This window comes from Chinchilla lanigera, unplaced genomic scaffold, assembly GCF_000276665.1.
Source record: "Chinchilla lanigera isolate Chin_1 unplaced genomic scaffold, ChiLan1.0 scaffold00001, whole genome shotgun sequence".
NCBI lineage: Eukaryota > Metazoa > Chordata > Mammalia > Rodentia > Chinchillidae > Chinchilla > Chinchilla lanigera.
The window spans coordinates 19,398,664-19,416,747 of NW_004955402.1; the positions used below are offsets into that span (position 1 = coordinate 19,398,664).

General features: G+C 42.7%; 1 protein-coding gene across 1 annotated transcript in view; it reads left to right on the forward strand.

Annotated features, from left to right (window-relative positions):
- The first annotated feature begins 5,362 nt into the window (after positions 1 to 5,362).
- Mep1b (meprin A, beta) overlaps positions 5,363 to 18,084 on the forward strand; it is a 28,699-nt gene continuing 15,977 nt past the window's right edge. The window contains exons 1-6 of the mRNA XM_005372753.2: positions 5,363 to 5,495; positions 7,440 to 7,458; positions 8,403 to 8,453; positions 8,545 to 8,588; positions 11,218 to 11,296; positions 17,394 to 17,511. Of these exons, the coding sequence (XP_005372810.1) occupies positions 5,433 to 5,495; positions 7,440 to 7,458; positions 8,403 to 8,453; positions 8,545 to 8,588; positions 11,218 to 11,296; positions 17,394 to 17,511 (374 nt within the window). The 5' untranslated portion in view covers positions 5,363 to 5,432. The remainder of the gene's footprint in view (positions 5,496 to 7,439; positions 7,459 to 8,402; positions 8,454 to 8,544; positions 8,589 to 11,217; positions 11,297 to 17,393; positions 17,512 to 18,084) is intronic.

The window sequence follows — 18,084 nt, forward strand, 5'->3', positions numbered from 1 at the left end:
CATCTCAGATTTGCCACTGCCCCGCTTGGGGGGACAGGGTGGCTGCTGCGATGGAGGTATCGGGGGTTCCGCCCCTCTGCGTGGAAGGCCTAGCCCACACCCTGGCTATTCTCCTTCCTTCAGGCCAGTGGTGTCTCCAGCAGTTTAGACTCTGGTTAAGTAGTTTCTCCTGAAAGTGGACCTTGTTAAGAGGAACATAGGTTCTGATGGTTTTCAGAATAGTTTATTTTCTCCTTCCCTGAAGAAACCATGAGAGGATTTTTCCCCTGAAATTCACTGTGGGAACCTGGAAGCCACTATGCTGTGACTGCTTCCCTGCGATTGCCTCGTTCACACTTGCCCACAAGGCCCTTGCAGCGATTCGGCAGTCATGGTTCCCATTTCCCAGGCCTTGCACTGGCTCCTGGAGGTGCTTTCTGCTGTCTTATGACTGTTCACCTGTGGGCCTCTCCAGTGTTGGAAGCGAGAGCTTGTTCTATAATGCACTTCCCTTATGGATCTAAGAAGAGTTGGTGAGTTTTTGGTTTGTTCAGCTTTTGACTTATTAAAACAGAATGCTGCCTTCTTGTATACTGGACTGGAAACTGTAGGCCCCACGAGTAACTTTTTAGACCACATTACTGTTGGGCATGCTCAGTCCCACCCCCAGGAAGCACTCTTTGTTGATTTTGGACTTAAGTTTGATTCAGCCCAAAGAAACCCTCAAGCAGTGATGCGTATACAGGAAGCCCATGGCAATACATTACAACAAAGCCTTGTGTTACTTCCCAGTGGGACACACTAGTTCTTTCTGGACAAAAATATGCAAGACAACAATATGGGGTCTGATTGGCTGTTGAACTTGACATGTGTGGCACGGACAAAGGAGGCTACAAAGACAATTCACAGGTGGACACTGTTTTTCAAAAGTTCATGCTCATTTCTTTCAACAAATATTTGCCAAACACTTATCACATGCCGCCAAATGGAATTCCAGGTTTCAATGAGTTGAGTTCCTAGTTACTAGAGAGAGGCAGATGCATGAATAAACAAGTACAGTCCTAGGTAATGATTGCCGTACAAAAGTGCAATCAAAACAAGGAGTGACGAATCCCTTCTTCCAAGTGTTTGCAGGCCTCAACTACAGCGATGGTAACCAGAGATGGAGTTTGAGACAGTCAAACCCTCTTTAATTGTCCTGTAGACAGCTATGAACTTATGAGCAGCCTTCAATGTCACTATTTCCATCACCGTGTCAACTGATGCTTCCTCTGGACCTGCTCCAGCTTGGAGTAAACGCGTAAGAGCGGGGGCCAGCCGAGCTGGATGACACTTGCCGAACTTTATGAGCCGCCCGGTGATCTTTTGTAGCAGTGGGAGGAAGCTGTTTACCTAATCATACTACAGTGATTTTTTTTCCTCCACTATTCTTTTGTGGGACAGATCCCAGCAGAAAAGCTCCCTGTGCAAAATTAGCCCAGGAAATTGTAGTGTGGTAATCCTGCCCAGGGGCAGAACTTTTCCTCGCTGCCTGCATCAGCTGCGTTCTTGGAATCTGAAGAGTTACTCCTGGCCCTCGGATATCTATAAGCAGCAAGGGAGTGAGTACATCTGTGGTTATCTCGACTACAGGAGGTAACTTGTTTACCTTCAGCGTGGGCTGTGGCTGGCAGGTAAGTCAGTTGTTTCAGGGGACGACAACAATGACGTGTAGTGTGACCAGTAGCTACCCCTTCATTACATCATGTGGAAGAGTTTGGAAAATAAGAGAGGAATGAAAGACAAGTCCCTATGACAGTTCATTTTATATATCATCTTGAATAAGTTATTATACCCAGATATTTGTCACACTCCAGTTTATCACAGAAGTGCTTTTTAAAAGCTGAGATTTATGTTTAATTCAGCAGACTTTGAATGAAATGGATCATCTCTGTAACGTGGCTGGGCCTCACCCAATCAGTTGAAAGCGTGAAGAGAAAAAAGATGGAGGACCCCAGAGGAAGAAGAATTTCAGCTGCCTCAGGGCTCTAGGTGCAACTTCAGCTCCTGGCCGGGGCCCCCGCCTGCTGGCGGGGGATTGAAGATTTTGGACTTGCCAACTTCCACAGTCATGTGAGCCAGATCCTTAATTCTCTGTCTGTATATGTAGCCTACTGAGTCAGTTTTTGTACAAAACGAATACAGTAATATAGCCCTGTTTTGAAAAGCGGGATGCAAGATAGTAATTTGGGGAAGGGCCTTGAAATGTCCATGTAAAAAATACGATTTATTCTGCTCACTACCAGGAATGCAGATGACTTGGGCAGGGGTCCCATGAGCTCTTTTATCCTCCAGCTGGTCAGGCACCTGTGTTCTTGCAGCAGCCCCTGAGCGACTATGCTTGTCCACATTCATTCATTTCCTCTTCCTAGATCCATTTAGTTTCAATTAAGTTCAAATATATGTACATTTTCAATGTGCGGTGGAGGTGTGTATAAGATTTCATGCAGAGCTGGTAGTGGGAAACTCATGACAACTTTTATTTATTTATTTCTTTTTTTGGAGGGAGAATCAGGTAAAAAGTGGGCACTGTGAGAATAACAACCTAAAGTCCCTGTATCTTTTGCTGTAATCTCTGTACTACTTCTGTTAGAAAGTGTTTATATCCATGGTCTGCTATCCTCAGGTCTAGAATGTAATCTCATATCCCATGAGGATTCGAGAATCACATTCCTGAGACAGGCTTTCCTGATGGTTCCAGGGCACTTCCACACGTGTACACTCCTAGTAGCTTGGGCAAGGGCTTTTCTGTTGATGGTATTGCCTGGGGAGAAATGCAGAGCACAGAGTCACCCACAAGCAGAGGGATCAAATGCCAAATGCCGTGATGAAGTGTAAGAGGCTTCCTGACGGCCAGATACACGTGATGGATGCCAGAGGCATGTTAGACCGATCAGGGGCAGCTTCTGCAGAAGTGTTTCTGTGCCAATTCCAGAAAATAATGAAATGCAAAGACATCCTTTCATTGTAGGCAAAACACATTTTTTAGAATTGAACTTTCCATGTGATTCCTAGTGAGGCTTTATCCATGTGCTATAGAATTTAAAGTAGACTCCAACATCCCAGGAACTGTTGCTTCCTATTTTCCTGCTTTTATTTCCCCTACCATCCAAAAAAATCTGCCTGGCCCAACATATGCAATATAGGCAGGTCTTTCAGCTTCAAATCTAAGGTCACAAAAATAGATCTGTATGAGTATCTGTACTTCTTTATAACAGCAATTATTATTTTAGGTCCCCATCCATATAGATGGTAGAAATTTAATCACAGTCAATTCAGGGTAAATCATTTTGACTTTTCACTAAACTTGTAGTCCTAAGTCATTTGTTTGTTTGTTTTTGGTACCAGGAATCAAACTCAGGACCTTGTACTTGCCAGCAGGCGCTAGTGCCACTGAGCTAGATCCCCGGCCCCAGTCCTAGGTCATTTGGAGCGCCCCATCTGATCCCCAATATCACCTATCATCACAGGTATTCTCTGAAACTATTCCTCAGGCTAGTTGCAACAAAATTTACTCATGTTCATTTCAGATGATATGTATTGACTGAGATTAATCTCTAAGAATCCGAAGAGGAAAATAATTCCCCGTACATTTTCTACAGGTTGCCCAGCAAAGATAAACCACAGCTCCAGTTCAGTACAATACAGGCTCCCATGCATGTGGGGACAGGATATGCCCACTCCAGCACTGGCGTTCAGGGAGACAGATTCCATAGGATAAGCCGAGGTCTCTCATGGATGTGTCAAAGAAAATATTTTTGATTCTACTTCCATGTGCTTTTTCCGAGACGCTGGTATTCTTTGGAGGTTGTAGGGTTTGGGGTGGTTATGGCAGGCTGCTTTTCACCATAGATCGTTATCCCTTCATCTTTATGATCATCACCAGCTACATGGTGACAGCTGGTAGTGACGGGCTAGTCCTAGGTTGTCACTCTGTGAAGTTTGCTATGGAGACATCTTTATTCCTTTCAGGCCTGTTGATTCTCTCTTATACAGCTGTGGCAATTTGGCCTCCTAGAAACTGTTCTCCTCCAACTAGGACAGGCTATCTTTTGTAAGGTAATGCTTCTTCCTTGTAGCCAGGAAATAGTCCCGTTTGTTTTTTTGTTTTTTGTTTGTCTTTTTGAGAGAGGGTCTCGCTATGCAGTTCAGGCTGGCCTTGAGCTCGCTTTGTAGCCCAGGCTGGTCTCAAACTCACAACGATTCTCCTGCCTCAGCCTCCCCAGTGCTGGGATTACAGTGGTGTGTCACCACGCCCAGCTTCCATTTGGTTTTGAATTCTACAACTGTCAGGGGAAAGTCAGGGCTGATCCATGCCTACCACTGCAGACTTTCCCTTGTAGCCTTTGTCCTACCCTCAGAGGGCAGGGATGACTTGAGTGTTGTGTTCAGGAAGCACCCTCCCAAGTCCTTTGTGCTACATGTCTTTTCATGTCCTTTCCATTAGCACAGAATAGGGTGAAGACCAAGTTAGACAGGGGAAGGAAAAACTGTGGGGGAAAAACAGCATTTCAAAGTTACTATTCTGGTTTTGTTTGTTTGTTTGTTTTGTTTTTTTACGGTACTGGGGATTGAACTCATGACCTTGCGCTTGCCAGGCAGGCACTTATGCCACTGAGCTATATCCCCAGCCCCAAAGTTATTATTCTGTATGTTAGGTAGGTGAAGCCTTGTGGACTGTTGGTATATTGTTTCTACAGAGAAGTTAACACCCCCCCACCAAAAAAAAAGGAAAAAGTGACAAAAAATGAAGAGACGCATTGGAGATATTATTTTGTTAGAAAACCAGTGACCACTCCTACCTATTTTATCCTAACTCCCATTTATATTACTTGATGAAAATTTTCAGAAGTGTGATATGTCATTATTTTGCTACTTTATATCTGAACATCATATATACCCATTTCTACGCACATTAATAAATTTTATAATGCAATAAATTGTAGGCACTTACTAAATTTTTATGAACTGAATGAATGATAAAAAGCAATGGGCATAATTGCATTTGTGAACGCAGCACAGGGCTATCTGGCTAGGAGGAGCTTCATAAATTTTTATTGTTTGAAAGATTAAGATTAAAAATTAGTTTGATAGTTTTTCTTTTTCCTCAAATGGTATTTTGTCATCGTGGGGACTTGAAGACATGCATCAGGAACACATTTCATTAACAGGTCTTACCCAGTGCTTAGCTATTGGACGTTGGCACAGGGAAAAAATAAACAAACAAACAAACAGCAGAGAGGTGTGCGAGGAGGACTGGACTTTCACTCCTTGATTGGAGGTTGCTACAGCAGACAGCTGACCTGCAAAATGGATCACTGAGATCAAAGGCTGTAAGTTATGAGGTTTGCCTTTTAAAAAGCCAACTCTGCCCTGAATGTCATAGTTTACAACTTTCGGCTGGACGCTACGACATGGATTCATGGTCTCTGCCTTGGTCTCTCTTCTTTGGTGCCCTTCTTGTGGTTTCTGGCTTGGTAAGGAACTTAGGTATAGAAAACAATTAGAAATATTGGGAGCACTTGACATCAGTCAGTAATGAACAGTTGTTTGTTTATTTTTTAAAAAATGTATTTCAAAATGTTAATCTCAAGTGTTTCCTTTTTTAATGGTAGGGTTCACTGGCAGGATTAGGAGGGGAAGAAGCAACCCCACCAGGGAAGGAATAAGAGATATTGACGTAAAGTTGTTTTTCTTTCCAGTTCATTGTGGTGTAACAAGTTTTCTTTTGATAAAATAGAAAATGAGAATTTTGAAAAGCATTCTATTTTTAGTGCCAAATGAAATACAGATTGCTGCCAGGGTAACTTGGGATGTGAATGAAAAGTCTGATAAATATCAAAGGCAGAGTCAATACTTATAAAGTCGTATAGCAGGAGATTTCTCTCTTGTGTCTTTGTCAATTTAGACTACAGGAAATCTTTCTACAGTGATAGATAGCTGTAGCACAAAGCAATGCAGGGTTTTAAATGAAGTTTGTAGTGGCTGGGGATGAAAACCTTTAGTTTTAAGATAACAGTTATTATATTGAACTGATAATCTATGAATAAAAGTGACGGCGCTGCAAATAAGAGATACCTTTTAATGTATGTAAAACTGTAATTAAGAACAAATGCCCTGCCTGTAATCCCAGCACTCAGGAGGCTGAGGCAGGAGGATTGTTGTGAGTTCGAGGCCAGCCCGGGCTACAAAGTGAGCTCAAGGCCAGCCTGAACTGCATGGTGAGACTGTCTCAAAAAAAAGAGAACAGATACTGGGTAACCACATGACATTCTTCTGTGAGTGTGTGCTTGTGTGTAGTTGTAGTGTGGGACAACCAAGGCCCTTGCTAATGTGGAAAATAGTGCTAACCACCTAACTAGTTCAATCTCACATCTTGTGAAATGCTTCGAATGATTCTATAGGCTGTATTTGAATATAATTGTACTTTGCACTGGTGTTACTATTACATTTTACAATGTGCTTTTACTGTATATCATATAACCCTCATGACACTCCTGGAAAGTAGGTATTGATTGTATTTTACATAGTCTAAGTACCAGGAAGGTGAACTAAATTACTGTTAGTTGGTGATGCCAGTATTATAAAACCCACCCCTACTGCCTACCAGTTCTATCAACTTTTTTTACTAGGTTACACTGACTAAGAAACTTCCCAGTTTGACTCAGTTCTGTTCCACCAGGCATTTAGTCTTAATTTCATTGGTCACTTGTAGACAATCTATTGTCAGAAAATAAGACTTTTTCAAGTATATAATATACCCATTATTTTTTTCCTTAGATATTTTGTATTGTCTCTGAAGGCAGAACATTGAGAGAGTCATGAAAATAAAACAGAATTCAGAGGTCTTGAATACAATCTCATTTAAAAGGAATTTTACAAATTACAATAATATTTCAACATTGGGAATCCATTTTTAGGTTTTTCTCACATTGTTCTGTAAGTCTGTAGAAGATCATGTTTAAACACTAATTTGAGGGTTAGAGTCTTCTGTTCCTCCTTCTTTTCTGTTTATTTTTTTATTAGTACATGTTTGCAGTGCATAAGGATCACATTCCCTGTGGTGCTCTACATTCTTTTCAATGTTTGAAGTTGGTTTCTTGTTTATTTTATTTATTTATTTATTTTTCTTGGTGTTGGGAATTGAACTCAGGACCTTGCACTTGCCAGGCAGGTGCCGTGCTACTGAGCTATATCCTGGGTCTTCGTTTCTTTTATCTTGAACTTTATTTAACAGGCAGTTTTAGTTTCCATATGACACAAGAAGATGACGTGAAAACATCATCTTAGGATATATACCAGAAATTAATACGGAATAGTAATGAACAAATGACCACAAGGTGTAGTTATAGATTGGAACCAAGAAGGCAATTCTATTGTGGGCATCATAATAATATCTTTTTTATATGTTTGTTTTCCAGCCAACTCCAGAAAATTTTGGTGAGTCTGTTATGAATTTTGCTCTAGATTAGCAGGAAAAGAAGGTCCTGTGGTTAAGGGAACCACAGAAGGACTTCGAGTACATTGAGCTCTAAGCAGAACACATAGTTGCCTATGCAGCACTAACATATAAACACTGCATTTAAGTTTGGTCTAACGCTGTTTCTTGGGGCTGGGGATTTAGCTCAGCGGCACAGCGCCTGCCTGGCAAGTGCAAGGTGGTGAGTTTGATTCCCGGTACCAGGAAAAAACAAACAAACCAAAAAAACACCAGATTAACGCTATTTCTTTCGACTGATCAGAGGACATTTTATTGTCCATGTTCTAGGGGCTACATGCTCAGCAGAAAAAGAGGCCAGATACAATGGCAGGCACGTAGACATTCCGTAAAGGCTTGCTTGCTATTATTGTTTTGCCTACTTTGTGTGAAGTCAGATGAGCCTGATAACACAGTCTGCTGCTGTTCAGCTACACACTTAGGGATTTGGCCATGTTATGTATCCTCTTTTGCAATTTAAAAGAGCAATTCTACTTTAGCTTAAGAATTATGCTCAAGAGTTCCAAGGTACATTATTAGCAAGGGACTTACACATGTACGTAGTTGGGGCTGGCTTGGCTAATTTTTAACATTTGTTTCCTATTTAATCAAGTAATATAATCTGGCCTTCCAAGTTAAGTTTAATAATACACAAAGTGACCAGTTTCATATTTCTAAAGTCATGTAACATTCAAGTACTTGGAGAGGACAGAGTTCACATGCAAGAGCCCTTTCTTTAATCCTTAGCATGGTCCATGGGAGGTTCTCAATCAATTAATCAATCAACTATCCTGAATCAGAATCTAGACAAGCAAAAGAAACTCCTTTACCTATGATTATACTGTCGATCAGAATTTTCTCCTTTCCTAAATGTAATGTTTACTGTGTTTTTTCTTTGTCATTTTAGTCAAAGATATAGATGGTGGAGTTGATCAGGATATATTCGATATCAATGAAGGTTTGTGGATTTTTTTGTTAACATCACCTGTTATGTGGAGAATTTGAATCCGATGTACTGACGTGAATTTTTGTTTTCACACTGCTCTTAGATCTGGGACTGGATCTTTTTCAGGGAGACATCAGACTTGACGGGGTGAGTTACAGCAGTACAAGGAAGAATCTCCTATCACTCGCTGAAAGCTAAATACAGAGTAGCTGAGAATGACTGGACATCCTAACTCAAGCCCTATGATTTCTTGCTGGATTTTTCTCATAGATTTCTAATTTGTCTATTTCAATTGTCCCACTGCCTTTTCTACCTTGTGCCTGTCCCAACCTCTGATAGCAAAGTCATCTTTTAAATAAGCAATGACACCCTGTTACTCCTGTCTTGATCCTGTTAAGCGTGGCCATCACTATGGGCATAGAGTCACGGTGGTTAATTTGTTCACTGCATACATTGTCCTCCAAGAGACGCATATAATACTGTCTGCATCTTTCATTACTCAGATTTCTGTGTGATTAAAGCCATCATTACCCATGACATGTGTCTTGATCTTATTGATCAGATTGATTTTCATTATTGTAGCAAAATGAAACATTTTCATTTAAAAATACAACTCTGAGTCAATCTAGTTGAATCAAACTTCAGCCGACCTTTAAAACATCTTCAGTGAATCAGACTTTTTGTCCTAAAAAAACAGATTTTGTGACTCAACTAAAGATAGCTTTGCCAAGAAGGGTCTTCCACACCAGTTAATAAAGAATGCTAATTTTTATCTGTCATGACACATAGATGAACATATCTGTGGATTTACATGTTGACTTAGGGGATTTTATTTTATTTATTTATTTATTTATTTATTTATTTATTTATTTATTTATTGTCTATGTGAGACAGGGTCTTGCTACACAGTTCAGGTTGGCCCTGGGCTCACTTTTTATCCCAGGTTGGTCCCAAATTTGCAATAATCCTCCTGCCTCGGCCTCCCGAGTGCTGGGATTACAGGCGAGCATCACTATGCTTGGTTTATTTATTATTTATTTACTGTCCTCCAGAGTCAAAACCCTTTAAAACCTTACTATCCCTTTGGTGATGATGAGAGAAATGGGATGCTTGCCTAAGAGCATGATTATAAAATGCTACTGTACTGGGGAATCTATAAAAAGTAAGAGAAGACACTTTGATAAGTTCCTCCATAATCTGCAGTGTGTAACCCTTTGACTTGGAGATTACCCAGCAGACCTTCATTCTGGGAAACTGACACTCTCCAGAGTCGCTTCCTCCTCCCTCTGTCGCCCCTCAAGCCCCTCCCCATAGGAAACAGGGCCTAAAGCTTGCTTAGTCCTGGGCCTGCTCTTCCTTTCATCTGCATCCTCGCCCCTGTGCCAGGCTTTCAAAAGTCATCTCTGTGCCCATGACTTCAAATGTGGAGCTCCAGTCCTGCTCTTCCCCAGTGCTCCAGGCTGGTCCCTCCCAATACCACACGCTTCTCCAGCTCCATTTCGACATCCACAGCGGTGTCAGATCTGAGCTGCCCTCCACCCTCCCCAGACCTTCCTCTCTAGCCTCCCTCTCTGTAGTCACCATCAGCCCCTCTGCTGACTCCACTGACTAAATGCAGACCTCAGGATCTCCTTCCTTGCTTCCCTTTCTCCCCCCCCCGCGGTTCCACGTCCCCACCTCCAGCATCCACCCCAAGGTGCCCACTCTTCTCCATCAGCCTGCTTTAAGCCCGGAATTTCTTGCTGGATTTTTCTAATAGCCTTCTAACTTGTCTTCTTATTTCACATATTGCTTTCCTACTGTTTTTGTTGGTTGATTTGTTTGCTTGGACTTCACTGTGCAGTTCAGGCTGGCCTTGAACTCACTATGTACCCCAGGCTGGCCTTGAACTTGTAGCAATCCTCCTGCCTCAGCCTCCTGATTGCTGGGATCACAGGAGTGCACCACCACCCCTGGGCTGTCCTCCCACTTCTACGGTGTACCCATGTCCATCCCCCACAGCAGTCATTTTTTACAGAGGAAATGACACCATTTCATGCCCGGCTTGAAATTCTTTAACAGCTTCCTAGAGCGTTAAGTTGTGCTGTCAAGGTCTTGCGCGGTTTAATTCTTGGCTCCTTCTCCTCTTTGAAATCATCTGTTCTCGCTCCTTACTCATTGACTACTTGTCCACGTCTCCTTTTTTACAAAATTTCCTCCACAACACTTAAATTCATCTTCTTTAACTTTGTTTTCTTTCTCGTACTGTTTTTTCCCCCTCCAGATACAAGCAACATAAAGATGAACCTTGGTACATTTATTACTAAGGGAAACTTATTTCCCAAAATAACATTCAATGTATTAACTGGATGGAGACATTAATGAAACATTCTTAATTTTCTATTTTAAAATTTAAAATTGCTCTAAATATCTGAAAAACTTTGGCCTAGCTCATGTGTGACTTTTTTTGATATTGTGGGATGCAGACTTTTGAGGTTTTGCTGCTGCTTCTTTCTTGTATGTTTTTAATCTCTAGAAAAGAAAATCTACCAACATTTGTAAGTAATTTTCTAACAGTAATTTTTTGGCATTATTTCTTCTTTAACTTTGTCAATAAAATTACTGATAAAAATTAGTCATTTCTCCCTAGAAACTATCATATTATGATAAAAGTAGAGATACACAAAATCCATTTGGGCTGGCTGGGATTGCTCTAAGCTTCATTTATTTCCAGATGAACTATTGATTGTTTTTGCTTAATTCATTTAAGTAGCCCTTTCATATTTACTTTTGACAGGCACAAGGTAGAAATTCCATCATTGGAGAAAGATATAGATGGCCTCATACCATTCCATATGTTCTAGAAGACAGCTTGGGTTAGTATGCACCGGGAGTATCATCACTAATGTATATTCCTCGCAGAATATGGTGACATATTGTTCACACGGTAGGCTTGTGTGATAGTTAAGGTTTTGTTTTCTTGTTCCTTTGTGTGGCTATGTATATTTATTTTTAGAAAAGAGGTAAAATGAAGAACAAAAATACCCTAAATGACTCTGCCAGAGGCTTGTTGTGTTTCGACCAATATAAGGATCTATTTAATGAACATTTACCCAGAGACTATTTTGTACTGGATGCTAAGTGCATAAAGAATAGGGAACTAGCTACTCGTTACTTTAAAGCAGCAGTTTCCCATACGTCCAGATTTCACAAATGAGTAAAATCATGAAATAACCAAGCAAGTTTTTTGAGACTGGAACTGTTTACCAGCACTTTATTTTGCCGATCAGGAATTTAAGAAGAAACTTCCATATTTGATCATTTTTCGTGAAAGCAATATTATTCGTATTAAATTTCTAAAAATCATGAAGAGTCTAATCCCAAATTAAGTACAGATTTTTGTATGAAGGAAATTTAATTGTGATGAAAAACTCTAAATATCCTCCTCATTTTATCATGGATCGGGGACTGCGATGTACTGACCAGCATCAGTTTGGAAACTGCTAGTTGAGGAAAGTTTGTTTAGGGGGGAAAAAAAAGATGTTTCCTTAACGAATAAGCATTTTAGTGGAAATTTGGACAAGCCAGAATTTAATTTTAATGGAATGGAACAGACCTCATGATTAGTAGTACACTCACAGAACTAGGAGAGTGTGCTGGAGGGAGGGTCACTCAACCCCGACATAAGACGTCTGCCCTGGGCTCCCGTGACACCAGGCAGCAGGGCCTGGGCCAGGAAGGCTGTGTGAGCCGAATGTCTGGAGATGCCTGGGATGGGCTCAGTGGGGCTCATATCAGGTTTGCGTTCTGCTTATCAAGAGGTGAGTTTGTTTCTTTGCCTGTGCCTGCCGCTCGTTCTGCTGGCCAGCAAGGGCCCTGCCCGGGTGAGGGGCGCATGGGGTGGAGTGGCCTCTGCTAGCAAGCGAAGGGTGGTGTGGACGCAGGGACCACAGCGTGCAAAGGCACGGAGGAGGGAGGAACGCCTACCTGGAACGGAGACGGGCAGCGGGGAGCTAATGACCCTGTGCGGGAAAGGGGGATCCAGACTGGGAAGAACAGAGCTGCACGGCACATTCAGGGACAAGCAGGAAGCCCCAGCAGACCGAGAAGGGCGCTCTCTGAAAATCAGTACTGCAGATAGGTAGACACTCCAGTGAGTATATCCATACTGCATTCAGTACAGGAAATTAACCCACAGACACTCGGAGCCCGGACTGCTTGCCCTGACTAATTGTACTTTAGGTCATAACCTTGCGTTCACTTCCCAGGGGACCAGAGGGAGGTGCCACTGTCTTAGTCAGCTAAAACAGAAAACCACTCTGGGTAGTCGGTTAGGCTTCTAACAAAGCGACAATCTTAGGGAAACATTCAGGAGTTCTCAGGATTTTTCTTGGCTACGGCACATCGGCACATCGAAGGACAAACAGTGAACCGCAGGGGAAGTCTCAGATGGGTGCTCTTTGAGAATCAGTGCCGCAGATAGATAGGCACTCCCGTAAATACCCGTGAGCTGCATTCAGCGCGGGTACTTTGTACAACGCCCACTGGGAGCCCGGGCTTGTTATGCACACTGATGGTAAGGTGGAGCCACCAGGGGGTTCACTGTGGAAGGGAGTTATAAATGCGTTTAAAAATTTGTAATGATTTCTCTGATTGCCGTGTAGATAATTTGTTATTAGTAAGGAGAAAGACGGCAAGGAATCTGGTTAGAGGACTAGTAAGGAGGATTGGGAATGTAGCTCAGGGGTAGGGTGCTTGGCTAACATGTGCAGGGCCCTAGGTTTGATCCCAGGTATACAAGTGAGAGAAGACTGTTGAAGAAATTCAGGAAAGGAATGAAGAAGTTCCAGACCGAAGCTCTTTTGGGGGTGGGTATAAACAAGAGTGGAGAAGTCTGGAAGGGAGTCGGGAAGCCACCGCTGGAAGTAGCATCTGACTGGAGTTACTGAGAAGGGAGGCTGGCCAGAAGCACAGAGGGAACCGGGAGTATGGGAAGTCAGTCCCGGGCAGGAGTAATTAATGGAGTGAGAAACTACCAGTATGAGGAGCCCTGGGAATATGAGGAGAGAAAGGCGTTTATTAACTTTGGGAATCAAGGGGAATCTGAAAGATTTAAAAGAATTGTTTTTGCCTTAGTCTTTTGCTTAAAACATTTTAAAGTACTACTCTGCCCTAAAGAAGAATGCACTTGGGTCACCGCAGGCACCTTGAGTCCGTAACGTTAAGTGAAATAAATCAGACACGCAAGCACAAATATCACATGGTTTCTCTTACGTGAGAAACCCGGAAGAGTCGTGAAGAACACACTGGAAGATGGGTAGCAGAAGTCAGGTGGAGCGCTCTCAAATGGGAAGGGGGATCCAGAGATGGAGCGGGGGGGGGGGGGGGGAAGAGGAAGAGGAGAGATAAGCACAGAATGAAGAGGTGTCTCGTACGTGTGCCAGCTCCCATGGGTACGAGGTCCTGCAAACATGGACTAACTAAAATTCTAAAGTACTTTTGTTTTTACATTTTTAAATATCTCTTTTTAAAGAACATACCCTCTGTTTTATGAAAGGTGTCAGCTTTCATTTGACTGGACCTCTGAAGTTATTTTTGCAAAGCTATCCTGGCTTTACTTACCTGTTTTTGTGTTTAATTAACAGTCTCTCTTACTTTATGGATTGATTGACTGATTGATTGATTTCAGTCCTAAGGACTGAACTCAGAGCTTGGTCATAGCTAGGCTAACACTCTACCACTGAACAGATTTACCTATTTTTTTTTAGCAATATTATAAACAGCTTATTGAAGGCCTTGTGAAAAAGGAACTATTTTTCATCTTGCAATTCTGAGGGTTAGCCTGGTCTGTGGCAGCTAATAAATATTTAAAAATAAATTGATAAACTTGTGGGAGTGGAATACAGCAGGTTTAAAACAGCCTAGACCCTACCATCCAAAATGAGCACATTTTTACAGTTCCATTTTTGTTCTTTTTCCCACTTATTGTGTTTTTCTGTATATAATCTTTATAATAGAATTAAACTTCAAAGTTCTGCAGATCAGTTTTTTCTTCTATTATGTAGTTTTGAATTTTTCTTATTCAGAAAATACCTCTGTGTAATAGTGTAGAACCGAATTTATTTTCTGTGTTCAAAGTAGGTCAGTTAGCCGGGCGTGTGGTGCATGTCTGTAATCCCAGCACTTGGGAGGCTGAGGCAGGAGGATCATTGCGAGTTCGAGACCAGCCCAGGCTATAAAGTGAGCTCAAGGCCAGCCTGAACTGCAGAGTGAGACCCTATCTCAAAAAAAGACAAAAAAAAAAAACCCACAAAAAACCCACAAAAAACAAAGTGGGTGAGGTATATTCTCACATTTCAGAAACATGTACCATGTTCTAATGAGTCAGACTAAAGAAATGACCAAGGAAGGCCACTTTTCCATGAAGCAGAAATGAAGACTTGTGAGGGGCTCTCTGGAAATGATTTCTGGACGGTCTGCAGCTCTCAGATTCCTGTCAGGTGGCCTTGAAATTCTTCCAGTGGTGCCTCAGCTTAGGCTGCAGGCTTTGTCTTGGAGGAGGCTGCGGTTCCCGTCAATTACAATCCTTGCCTGAGTGCCAGACTGAGGGAAGGAAGGAGAGAAGACGGGGAGGAAAAGCTGGAGGTAAAGGGGGTGGGGATGAACAAGGCAGTGAGGGTACAGGAGCCCTAAGGAACTAACGGGGAAGCCATCCTGCACCGCTTCTCGCAGAGATCCTAGGATTCCCAAGGACGTTCCTCATCCTTCGGGACTCCGGACGTGTTTGCAGGTGGGGCTTTTCTGCATGTGTGCTGCAGTTAATTAAGGCCTGTGGCCATACCGGCACATGGTAAATGAGCGTCTCAGAGGCCTCTGCTGATAACAGCACTCTCACGTGCTGCCTTAGTTGATTCTGTCAACAGTCCAACACAAGATGGGAGTTCTCTCTGCTGAGCTTTGATCAGAGGCTCAGATTACCATGCCCTGTTTGCATTCTGTTGTAATCCAGTGCGGAGGTGAGTGGTACCATCCTGTCCTATTTTACGGAGGGGTTAGGTCTGAAGGACTGATACAAATTTGATATTTATAGCCTAGAACTTTTGAAACAATGTGAATATTTGGCAACAAAGCATTATCTAGGTACGTTATAGCCGTTAAGGCAGGCATTACAATGGGGAAAACAACACTTAGTGATGGAGAAAGATTTTCATGATATATTACTTAGCAAAAACAGTTTATAAAATAGTGTGACGGCTGCGGCTTCATTTTTATTAATATAGCTGTGTGTGTGTATTCATAAGTGAAAAGTTCGGTAAGGCTGATTGAATATTCTTCAGTGATAAGATTTTAAATTTCCTTCTTTCTGTTTATGTGTCTTTCCTAGGCTGTGCACAGAATGTACACATTATTTGTGTGGTATCATAACAGTTGAACTCTGGGTGGTTCTTATGATCCATGGATTTGGGGACTGCAGATGTGGGGAATCTAGTTCTCCTATTCAGTTCTGCCAGGACGGAGGCATTCCGTGCCATCGGCTGCAAATGCCCAGGCACTGGGTACTTTCTGGGGGAAGAGACCCGAACATTTTTTTTTGTTGTTGTTATTTTGTTTTTGTTTTTTTCTGGTACCAGGAATCGAACTCACGACCTTGCGCTTGAAGACCTGAACATTTGATTTGGAGCTTCACTTTAGTTTCTTATCTTATCCTCACAATATTGCCATTGATTTTATTCCCTCACTGCGTTGATAACACCACAGCTATAAAGATTAATTAAATTGGCAAAGGTTTTGGGGTTAAAAGTAAGATGGGTATAAGGGAAAAATGTGTGTGGCTCCAAAGTCCAAGCATTCCTGCTCTGCCCCGTGGACCTCACCCCGCAGCCACCACCATCCTCCCCTTCTTTGGTCCCTGATCTCATCTGTACAGTGTCTCCCTGTGCACCTGCTCCTCTTCCGGCTCACGCCCAAATCTTTTTTTCTTTTAAAAATATAGGAAAATATAGTTTTCCTCTGCCTCTGCCTTCTTTGAGATCTATCTGCACCCAGCCTGTTAGCATTGCTTTTGTCTCCAAAGTAATGATTCTTAATTCTGTTTTAGTTCTGGGCTTGGTTGCAAATCTCACAAATGCTCTCCCTAAAAAAATATACTTTGTAGATACAGATGGATGTATTTTCTTCACATGCCACATCCTGGTGTTCGGGGCCCTCCAAGCATTCTCAGATTAAAAGCCCTGCTATGAGGTTTTAGATACATACGGGAGCTTCTCAGATGACACATGTGACTGTGCTTATTCATTTTGATTGCCTGTGGCCCACTATATATATTTTGTGAGGTGAAGAAATGTCCTTCTATGTGGTGGCGCACGTCTGTAATCCCAGCACTCAGGACGCTGAGGCAGGAGGATTGTTGTGAGTTTGAGACCAGCCTGGGCTACAAAGTGAGCTCAAGGCCAGCCTGAACCGCACAGCGAGACCCTGTCTCAAAAAGACAAAAAAGAAAAAAAAAAAAGAAATGCCCTTATTATTTAGTAATGTGTTGCTAAGGGGCTTCAGAGAAATATGAAGAAAAAGAAGGGACTGGAAGCATAGTCATGTTCTATGACTTCCCGTTCCATCCCCTGGCAGTACGGAGTACCGAACCCCAGGCTTTCATGCTAAGCTTCATCCCAGCCCTTCTCCCTTTTTAATTTTGAGACAAGGTCTTGCTATGTTGCCCAAGTGGGGCCCAAACATGCAATCTGCCTGCCTCAGCCTGTCAGAGTGCTGGGGATACAAGCACGCGCCACTACGCCTGTCTTCAAATACTTGTCTATAATACTTAGTTGGTACTGGATAGTACATTTTATAAAACTATACTAAACATTCACGAAGGGACTGAGTCCTGATAAGCAATGTAGAGCATGTCCTATATTTATGGCAAATTGGCCAGAGGTGATCTTTTAAAAAAAATGTATTTTTGTTCTTTTACTTTAGACATCAATGCCAAAGGAGTTATCCTCAATGCATTTGAACGTTATCGCCTAAAAACCTGCATTGACTTCAAGCCGTGGGCGGGAGAAGCGAACTATATATCAGTGATCAAGGGCAGCGGGTGAGTGGAAGAGTGTCCGTCACTTTCCCGCCCCTGAGACACAAGGCCCAACACCCTCCGAGAGCGGGAAGGTGTGCTTTCCACCCCTGCTAGGTGGCACGGGGGAAGGACTCAGCGGAGGCGCAGGGGCAGCCCAAAGCAGAAAGGGTGAAGGTGGGAGCCGTGGACAGAAGGAACCTATCTGGGACAGCTCCCGCCTTTTTCAACCAGCTCCCTCCTCCTGATAGCACGCTGGCCTGTGGGCGTGGGGCTGCCACGACCCAGCCGCCTTCCCAAGGCCCCGCGTGAATATGAGGCTTTGGAGGAGCTAAACCATAACAAAGGCGTAGTCCACTTCCTCCTCTTCCTCTTCTTTCTCTTCCTTCTTATTCCTCTTTTTCTTTTTTATGTATTTATTTTTTTGACGCAGAGTCTCACTATGTAGTTCAGGCTGGCCTTGAACTCACTGCGTAGTCCAGGCTCACAGAACTTGCAGTGATCCTCCTGCCTCAGCCTCCCGAGTGCTAGGATTACAGGTGTGCCCCACCACGCCTGGCTATTTATTCTACATGTGTGTGTGTGTCTTATGGGGCA